This window comes from Coptis chinensis, chromosome 4 (assembly GCF_015680905.1).
Source record: "Coptis chinensis isolate HL-2020 chromosome 4, ASM1568090v1, whole genome shotgun sequence".
NCBI lineage: Eukaryota > Viridiplantae > Streptophyta > Magnoliopsida > Ranunculales > Ranunculaceae > Coptis > Coptis chinensis.
In genome coordinates, this window is record NC_141459.1 from 51574534 (window position 1) to 51584570 (window position 10037).

At 34.5% G+C, this 10037-nt stretch overlaps 1 protein-coding gene and 1 long non-coding RNA gene across 10 annotated transcripts; both read left to right on the forward strand.

The window, feature by feature from the left end:
* The first annotated feature begins 685 nt into the window (after positions 1-685).
* On the forward strand, positions 686-2225 carry LOC147503901 (uncharacterized). The gene is made up of 3 exons (XR_015192864.1): positions 686-966; positions 1088-1127; positions 1759-2225. It is a non-coding gene; the product is annotated as an uncharacterized LOC147503901 (long non-coding RNA).
* Positions 2226-3220: 995 nt separating this feature from the next.
* On the forward strand, positions 3221-9250 carry LOC147503902 (choline/ethanolaminephosphotransferase 1-like). Of its 9 annotated transcripts, XR_015192861.1 has the most exons (14): positions 3352-3480; positions 3556-3735; positions 3818-3921; positions 5108-5202; positions 5338-5406; positions 5533-5602; positions 5894-5957; positions 6032-6072; positions 6143-6227; positions 7001-7063; positions 7286-7367; positions 7456-7516; positions 7602-7708; positions 8798-8895. XR_015192861.1 is itself a non-coding variant. In XM_086557043.1 (13 exons), exons 1-13 carry the CDS (start codon positions 3367-3369, stop codon positions 8887-8889), a joined length of 1080 nt encoding a protein of 359 aa, XP_086413169.1. In that variant the 5' UTR covers positions 3221-3366; the 3' UTR covers positions 8890-9250. The 9 variants fall into 9 exon arrangements, 6 of the variants coding, with proteins under 6 accessions (XP_086413169.1, XP_086413171.1, XP_086413166.1 ...); XM_086557043.1 differs by lacking the exon at positions 7286-7367 and having other exon boundaries at positions 3221-3480; positions 7667-7708; positions 8798-9250; XR_015192862.1 differs by lacking the exon at positions 8798-8895 and having other exon boundaries at positions 7657-7708.
* Positions 9251-10037: the final 787 nt, after the last annotated feature.

Consider the following 10037-nt stretch of genomic DNA (forward strand, 5'->3'; position numbering starts at 1 on the left):
TTTTTGTATTTTGTATCAAACCAACGACCAGGTCACTTAATAATTGAGGGAGGTTATCCATGCGTGTATGTTCCTTAATTAGAGAACATTAATTCCTTCAGTTTGCTTACACCGCACATATTTTTTTTTTTTGGTAGTTGGTAGCATATGAGTACTATACTGTACTCGTGAGATAATATTGCAATTAATATTAAAAATTGAATTTAAACTAATTAAATTGGGCGCGTGTGCGCTCGGAAACCGAGTAATTTGGGCACGACCCGGGTCGCGCCTATGATGTAAAATGTGCGTCACACTCTCTCAAGGCAATTTGAGGGCGCGTGCGCGCTCGTGAAAAAAAATAGTGGGTTGAAAATTTTAGGGTCAGGTCACGGGAGGGCAGGGAATTGGTTGCGCAACTCATATGCTCTACTACAGTAGCAGAAAATTTTGAAGAAATTGAGAACAGTATTTTACAGTGTTCTGTTGTGAATAGTAAAAACAGTGTTTTCAATTTAAACGTGCGTAATGTAAACGAACTAGATGGCAAACGGGGCCATTAATAATAATATTATTTAAATAGAAGTGAACAGTAATAAGTAAACAATAAATTTATGTTCTAAACAGTGAATACAATCAATATCAAATGGTGAAAAAGAATTAGAGAGGGTTATCCACCACGGCATTCACACTACACCATAATGCCGATTTTGCAACATATTAGATTTTCCATTCCTAACACTTATTCAGCCGTGACAAACGCTCTGACACTAATTTCTATGAAAAAATTATTTTGTTTCTAACGTTTCTTGAGATATTATGGGTCCGTTTTCTGAATGTTACCAAGTAGAAAAAATAGAAAAAGAAGAGCGAAATTAGAAAACATGAGCCGGACTAATTCACTTCCGCGCTCATCTCAATTACACAACCGAAAACTTGGAAGTCTAAAATTGTTGCCGCTGCTCAGTCCTCATAGTTTGGTAACTGGTAAGTCGCCATCTTTCTTTTCTTCTTCGTTTTCTCATCATCCTTATTCTTCATATTTTTCTGTGTCACTCTTTCTCAATTGAAGTTTTTCGGTTTTTGGTTTCATTGTTTAAGGTTCCAGATAAGTAATCTACTGGAGAAAAAGGTTGCTTTTTGCCAAGGTAACTAATTAATTATTTCGAATTTCTAAAGTTTCTCTTTTTATAGCCTAGGGTTTTGACGAGCTAGATTTATAGTGCTTCTAGTGTTAACTGATTTAACACTAGAACTCAACTGATGCTTGAAGTTGTCTTTTGCTTTTTATTGTACTGATTTAATTTATATATGTATATTGTGTATTGCTCTAGCTAGGGTTTGGATACTTTAGTTAGCATTTCTACATGTAAAGATTTTCTAAAATATACATGGTTTGTCTTCTAATAAATCACACTTTTCTTCATTTTTCATTAGTTTTAACAGTTTATGAGCTGATTTAAGTCTCTGGGGCTGTCCAAGTTTTGATCTTTTATGGTTTTATGTTGATTTATAAGTGTTTTATAAGACCCCTGTTATTAAAATCTTCGTTTATATGATTTTTACTTCATTTTTTTTAGCTTTGGTGTGTTTTATATGGGGATGGACATGGGATTCATTAGATGGGTAGTCAAAAATCAATTTCACCTTGTGTTTTTGCTAGTTCATGTTGTAGCATGGTTATCTGCTGTCGTAACTGGTCTTTAATCTTTACACAGCCATGAACTGGATCTTGGATTTGATGTGTTGCCTTGTCTGACAAACAATCTGCTGCTGCAGCCCGAACAGGGATTGGAAGTTGCTGCAGTCCAACAAAGCAGAAGAAGATTCCAGCAAAAAAAAAACAAAGCAGAAGATTAAGTTGGAGCAACATGCTGTTTGAGATGCAAGTACTCAGAGTACGTGTTTGAGATGCAACTGCTTTAACTAGGTGGAAGATAATCCCGCAAGCTTCGGAGTAAATTGAAAGGCTTATTTGATCAGCTCATTGTAAGTCATTGTTTTTGAGTGCTGGTAACATGTCAAGACATATCTATTTCTTAGAGTTGTCTTTTCTGGGTATGAAATCTTTTGGATCAAAGTTTACTAATAGCTTATACTATTAGCTGCCCACTCGTGTATTTTTTCTCTTGAAAGTTCCAATGCCATCTTTAGACTTTGTTTTTGTTGCTTCTTCATAGGTTTGTCATTTTTCTTTGGCACCTTTCTTTGAATTAATATATTATATCTGTTTTGGGGCTTGGCAATGTGGCACGCATAACTTCAGTTAAAGATTGGCGATGCTTACAACTGTGTTACGTGTAAGCTAATAAGTGCCATAGGCACATTGAAAGATATTTATGTAACCCCTTTGAAAATAAAGCTTTTAGTCAAATTACTTCACCTGGATATGCAATTTGGGTTCTTTATTATATAACACAAATACCCAACAATATTGATAAAAATTTGTGTGGTCTGAAGTGTTCTAAAGAAGCTAGGTGAGGTTTACTTAATGAATGGAACAACAACAATAATGGAACTAGCAAACAAAATTGGTACAGTAATTCCTGGCCATACCAATATGCAAGAGGATATAATGAAAACGATGCATATAAAGTAGAAGAAAATTGGCAACTATGAGAATTCAAACTAGTGCAAGAGAGATGGCTAATGTTCCGGATGTTATTCTGAACTCCGACCATCGGATGCCTCTAGTTGGCTTTGGCACCTTGGCCTATCCTATCACAGCATCAGATTCCATAAAGTCGGCGATACTTCATGGGATAAACGCTGGTTATAGACACTTTGATATGGCTTCGTTGTACCAAACGGAGCAGGCACTTGGTGAAGCTATAAAAGAAGCACTTGAACTTGGCCTGGTAAAATCTAGATAACAGCTCTTTATAACTTACAAGTTATGGTGTAGCGATGCTTGTCAAGATCGTGTACTCCCTACTCTTCAGAACTCTCTGAGGTAGCTTCACTCATTCATTGCTATTTTCATTATTTTGTACAAATTTCACCTAATGCATTTTCAGATTTCTTTTTCTCTTTAATGATCATTGAGAATGTTAGATACTTAGAAATATAATTTATTAAGGGTATTCATATATTGACTATTTGCTAGGGTTAAGGTCTGAGGTTGTATCTCATCTTGTGATCTATGTTTTCATTAATGTGAATACAATCTATTTAGTTTCTAAATTACCATGGAACATTTATATGAATAAGCTTAGGGTGCATTTCTACTTTGATTATGACTAATCACTGTAGGACTCTTCAATTGGAGTACCTTGATCTTTACCTTATACACTGGCCAATAAGTTCTAAAGCAGGGGAGTAAGTTTTTCCCAATACCAAAAGAGGATCTTCTTCCCTTGGATATCCAATCTGTATGGGCAGCACGCCATGGAAGAGTGTCAAGTTCTTGGCCTTACAAAGTCAATCGGTGCCAACAATTTTTCATCCAAGAAGCTTGAACACATTCTGTCCGTTTCAACGATTCCACCTGCTGTCAATCAAGTAAGTTAACTTCTATTTCTAATTATTTATCTACCAATGAGAATGACAGTCGGCGAGAGTTGGTCATTTTGCTAGGTGGAGATAAGTCCAGTTTGGCAACAAAACAAGTTGAGAGAGTTTTGCCAAGCCAAAGGTATCATTGTAGCCGCAAATTCACCTTTGGGGGCCAAAGACACATCTTGGGGAACCAACAGAGTTATGGACTCTGAGGTGCTGAGTGAGATTGCCAAAGCTAAAGGAAAGACTCATGCTCAGGTTAGTATTGTTCTCGTCTTCAAAGTGCACTTCTCTAACTTCCAACGCCAAGCATATATTTTACTATTTGGTACTAGTGCAGATTTATCTTAGATGGGCATATGAACAAGGTGTCTGTGTGGTGGTGAAAAGCTTCAATGAAGAGAGGATCGCATGTCTCTGGCATGGACTGACATCTTTGATCAGGTGACTATAATAACTTGTCAAATGTTTCATGCATGAACAGAAACAGTCCATATCAGTTATGAAACTTACACACTGCCTATGAGAATGATAACTCAATGAAATAGATGTTGTACTACTAGTAGACTCGGAGAACATCAATAAAAAATGAGAACTGAGAACATTACCTGGTTGGTTGCTGCCAACTGTGTTGCTCCCTGTTACTTTGTTTAGGCTGTAAAGGTTTGAGTGTAATGTTCAGGTCTTTTAGGTCTGTCTATGCTAATAAATTAGATAATGTAGGTAGTATGTAGGAATACAGTAGCTTAAATAATCTTTTGGCTTAATTTTGTGTAATTCCTGTCAAGTATCAATGCTAGGGATGAAATATAGACTTAGAAGCTTCAATTTAGATGTGAAAGCGTTTGGGATTATTGAATAAAGTGATACTATACTATCTTTTTAGATTTCCTTAGAATGTTTTCTAGATTGCGAAAGGGTTGTCTTAGCCAGTTATTGTGATGAAAACTACTTATCATGAAGGGAAAACCTTTGCTTGCCTTACTATCATAGAAAGAGGCTTATGGACTTATTGAGTGGTCACATATATACCTTGATAAATATTCTATTATTCTCAGCAGATTGCAAATATTTGTTCCTTTCGGACCTTAACTGTGAAAGATCTTTGAATTTTTTTCCAGTTTAACCTCTAATTTTTTGTTAGTGCTGGATATCATCACCCTTAATTTATTCCCCGCATTGTACACTATTTCTGCAGTTAATGCATATGATCTCTAATGTTAATGATTTTGTGTGCGTTTTTTGGCCTCACTCCACCCTTTGTCAAATCATTTAATAACTCTCGTTTTCAGGAGTTTACCTGCCCTTATACGAGTGCCCATACATATGTTTAGCCTTGGATAATTATGTGACCGCATTAAGCATATTGTCTTCTATGTCTACTTTCAGAATAGCCTAAATGGACATTCACTCTTCTTCATTCCCTTGCTTTTCAACTTTCTGAGTTTATTGTTGATGTCTTCCTTCCTTTTATGCAGTTTGAATTTACCTTTTTCAAACTTTGGTTCTTTAATATGCCACTTTCTAACACTAATTTATCTATACTACTTAGTGGGATTGCTGTTATCTGAAATATAATGTTTCTTTGTTTTACATTAGTTAATTAGTTTTGATCTTGTTATTAATTCAGCTTTTTCACCAATACGCTTATTCTTCCGGCAGTAAATGGACCTACTGAAGGTCTCATGTTGATATATATGGCCCACTTTTTCACGGCCATTGTTGGTATGCTACTTGAATTTCATAATCACCCCCTTTGCATAAGTTTCTATCATCTCCCATTTTGTACAAGTTCTCTAAATTACAAGTGTATACTAGTGGTATGATTCCCTTGTTCTTTTGCGATTGTTTTCTACTCAGGAGCCGAATGGTGGAGTCGAAACTTTGGAGAGTCTATGGCTTTCCTGAGATGGTTACCGTTTATATCCGGTAAGGTTGTGTCCCTCCTCCGCTTCTTTCCCTCCGTCCCTATGGGTTTTACAGACATTCACATCTTAGAAAATAACTTTGTTCTGAGTTAACCATGAGCAAATGTTGTTTTATTTCTTTTTCCAGATATTCCAATGTACAAAGTTGTCTTACTCATCATGATTGTTTTTGCGGTTATACCAACAGTCACATTTAAGTCAGTGTTCGTATAGCAAGTGTTTGAAAGTTTATGATTCATTTCCTTGTCTCCCTACTTACTGGGGAATTAATTATTCCGTTTGTTGTCATAACTAGCAGGTTTTTGAGAACACTTATTTAAATCCTTTTAGTAAAATATCTAGATTATGAACAGAAATAATATTGAGATTTTGCATTATATTGACTGGTCTAAATGGATTATGCATAAGATTCATTACTGTCTATCATAGCTTGAGTGATATCACCCCTTTGCTATTTTTTCTTACCTAATTTTATGGTGATATTTCAGCGTGTATAATGTGTACAATGTTGTTCAAGCAAGAAAAGGAAGCATGTTGTTGGCACTAGCTATGGTATAAGTTGTTTTTGATCTACCATATCCTTTTAGTTCCAAGATGGCATAACTAATTCATCTGTTTCTTGCCAGCTTTATCCTTTTGTGGTGCTTCTGGGAGGAGTTTTAGTCTGGTTTGATGCTGATTTCCAAAACATTTTTTTTTTCTTTTTTTTTTAAGTAGTAAATGAGATTTCTATGTAGGGACTATTTGTCTCCCTCTAACCTCATGGTGAACTACCCACATTTAGTTATATTGGGAACTGGACTCACATTTGGATTCCTAGTGGTAAGATACTATGCTTGTAGAACAAAGCACTTGGAGTTATTACTTTAACAAAGTCTTGTCCGGCTAATATGTTGGGCTTCTAATTATAGGCTTCTGTACGGACTTTATAATGTCTGAATTTGTCGGAGGAATATGTCAATATGGTGGCCTACATGGACTGTGGCTATAAATTCTCTTTGTTAACCCGTCTAGGATGCAGTGCATCGCATTTGGATCAGAGTATACCTTCTTGATAATGACCCCAATAAGGAGATTCTTTCATCTGATTTTAAGCAGCAAGCAAAAATGTACTGTCTCATATGCAAATATATCCTGGATCTGATCTGTTTAATATAAACTTTTATGGAGATCTCATTTCAAATGATGGTTGTGTATATAAAGAATAAATGTTGTCGATATGATATCTATATCATCCAATTGATCCTCACAAAGAACAGTAGAACATTCATTTGTATTCTAGCTTGTCAATAATTACAGTCAGAAATTATGAAATCATTTGATTTTCTGTGAGGTGTTGACTGCGAGGAGACCATCTTCACAAAAATTAGATCCTCTTTTTGTAGACCCACTTTTTGCACTGTAAGTAATGCGGATTAATAATTGGTGAAAGCGACAACTGATTAAAATGCACACTTTGAAAAGTTTTATCGGTACTAAAAAAAGTATTGAATTCCAACTCAGAATCGTGGTCCTTTATTTATTTTAATCTTTGTTTTTATGGTTTTTTGTTTGGTTCCATTCACCGTTGTCTGAGAAGCTTTATTTCTTACCAGGGAAGGATGATTCTGGCTCACTTGTGTGATGAACCAAAGGGATTGAAAACTGGAATGTGCATGGTGTGTTTCTAATTTATCCTGACTTTATTTTTATTATTTTTCAGCTACAAATAGATGATCAATTTCTCTTCCTATTCTTATGCTATTCTGTGTTCTTTTTCCTAGAAAAAGTTCCATGATTGTGGATTTCTTGTTCATATACACGTAAATAAGAAAAATATTCTTATTAAACTACTATTTCCACGATCTTTGGGATCTTATACCCTTTGAATTGCTGTGCAGTAACAATTCAAAAGGCATTATGGTCCTGTAACTTTGTAAGGACGGAGAAAATTTGTAAGTAAAAATGCATCCAATTGCACAAGTAAAATTATGCTAGATAATAAAGAGTTTCCGGTATAGTTGTCCCCGAAGCTTCAACATGTTAACATCATTTCATTAATTTTCTACAGAGTCACTGTTGTATCTTCCTTTTTCCATCGCTAATGCGCTTACTGCCAGGCTTAACGACGGGTATTCTACTAATTGTCTTTACACAGTTTTTTGGTTTTGGTAACACATAATTGAGTTCAAGAAGATAATATTTATATGGTTGCAGTCCTCAGAGTAAGTTCTTTGTCTAATGATCTTCCTTTCCACCTTGTTGCGACAAGATTCCTTTAGTTGCTGAGAGCTTGGTTCTTCTTGGCTACTTTGTGTTTACAGGTAAATCTCTCACTCAGCATTTTAGTGTAAATTTGCAGCCATGAATATTGGCCAGCAGGAGTGATCCTTGCAATTTCCTTTTAACAGCTTCATAATGTGTCAGTTTCCCTTGGTTTAAAGTAATCTACTGAATAGATATATATATTATTCATGTGTTCCATTTTTTTTCTTTCCAAGTGGTATTCAAGCTTTTCCATAGTGGAACGAATATGCAAAGCTTTTATACAAATCTGTTATTGTTTTTTTGCTTTAGTTTTGTCTTTTTGTTGATGAAAATTGATAAACACTTTAACTAGAAGTTTGGTTTTTACTTATTTGTTTAGTGTTGATAGATGGGTGTAATGAGTGGGTTCTGGTTGGTGTGGGCATATAGAACATTTTGTTTTTTTTCATTACGTTTCGTTGTGTGGATGAATGGAAGGGGAATTTAATTACTAGAATTTGTTAGAGTTATAGATGAATAGAAGAACTTAAGTGATACATTGTGGAGTAAAAAAAAGTGCAGGTACGGGTATGTGCACCAGTACAGGTGGTCCACATATAAAAGGGCTAGAGAAACCATTTTTTTTTATACAATGAAAATTCATTAGGAACGGATACATAACCGTTAGTAATAGATTTTTTTTTTTATACAATGAAAATTCGTTAGTATCGGATATAGAACCGTTAGGAACAGAAAATTAAAGTGACGCTATATCCGTTACCAACAGATGATAAACAAATTTGGTAATTGTTATTAGTAAATTCTAATGGTTACGTATCCGTTATTAAAATTAATTTTAGTGAGACACTTTATAACCGTTAGTAAATTTTGTAACGGATAATAAGTATTACAAATATCCGTTACTAATATTAGTCATGCTTTTGTATTAATGCAAGATAACTGTTACTAATATTTTTTGTAACGGATATATCCGTTACAAATAGGCTATTATGGTGCAGTTTATTTTTTCTGTTTTCTCTCTGAATTCAGTGCCTCGAGGTGTGATCAGTTTCCAAATGTGCATTTTATTATCTTTACAATGCTTCAATTATGTCATTTTTATGCCTAATGAATAGACAATTTATAGTTTTTGCTATTTTTTGCAGGATACAAGCCATTTCGGATGTATATTTCTAAAACGTGCATTTTAGCGCAAAAAAGATTGCTATTGACACTGTTTGGGAAGATTCCAGTTTAGGAGCAAAAGTGTCGATAAGTCAAAGTCAACTCTCAAGGACTCAGGTTTAAAAGCTGAAGACTCAAGGACTTGAAGTCAAATCAAGAATTCAATTATATGGGCTAAAGTCAAATGCCTACAAAGCTTAATCTTATTCTCAAGATGTTTTTAGAAGAATGGACAAATATGTAATTGGTGTTTTATATAAACCAAAGGGATGTAGAGAATTAGGCATCCAATGTTTTTAGAATCAAAACCATTTTGGTTTGTAGTTTTATTTCCATACTCTAGAATTAATCTTTGGTCATTAGGAGTAGATAATATGTTTTAAATTAATAGTGTAATTTGTTATTTATTTGTTTTCCATTTTTATGTTCTTGAAGTTTTAGTTGTTAAATCAAGTTTTTATTATCTTCAATCAAAGTTTTCAATATTGTCTTCAATAAAAAGTTTTCATTACTACTCTAATCTTTTTGATTCAACACCAAAAACACTAGTTATACTCATTTGACAAGTTCAAATGAGTATAATCTTGTGAGAAAGATATCCATCAAAACCATTTTCATACATGTTTTTATACCAAATTAATAGTTTGTTTAAGACTTTAACTCATTTTTGATAAAGAACTAGTGTTTCCACCATTAAAACATCAAGAACAAGAGTAAAGAAATACTAGAAAGTTTAGAAATAGATTTTTCAACTATCAAACCATTCCACCTAACAAAGGATTTAAGATGAACAACAAAATCCTAACTCCACTCTACACACATAGTTAAATGGCGTTACCATCATGGATCTAAGCACGAGGAAGATGGAGACAAAAATCACTCTTTGAACTCTTCTTCTCAATCTTATTTTAAAGTTTTTCAAAAAATTTTTTCTTATTTTCGCAACTGATGGTTTCTTTTTCTTATGTTTCCAGTATACTTCTGAGCAAACGGAGTCCGAGAATAGAACGAGACAGTTCACAGGAGACTGCTGGAGAAAAACGAGCTAAAACGGTGCTAATTAACCCACGCCACGCTTGCAAACTACTACACCCACACCTTAGCCACGCCCGCGCCTCTTAGACCCGCGTCGCACCTCACTTTTCTCCAACGAAGATTCTGTTAGCTTAGAATCTTCTTATGTAAGTTAGCTTTAATTCCAGCTAGTCATTTTAATTCAAT

Coding starts and splice junctions, on each gene's coding strand:
- LOC147503902 (XM_086557043.1), top strand. CDS start 3,367: ATGGAAGAGTGTCAAGTTCTTGGCCTTACAAAGTCAATCGGTGCCAAC. Junction 3,922..5,107: donor GGACTGACATCTTTGATCAG/GTGACTATAATA, acceptor TTATTAATTCAG/CTTTTTCACCAATACGCTTA. Junction 7,709..8,797: donor TGGCTACTTTGTGTTTACAG/GTAAATCTCTCA, acceptor TATTTTTTGCAG/GATACAAGCCATTTCGGATG.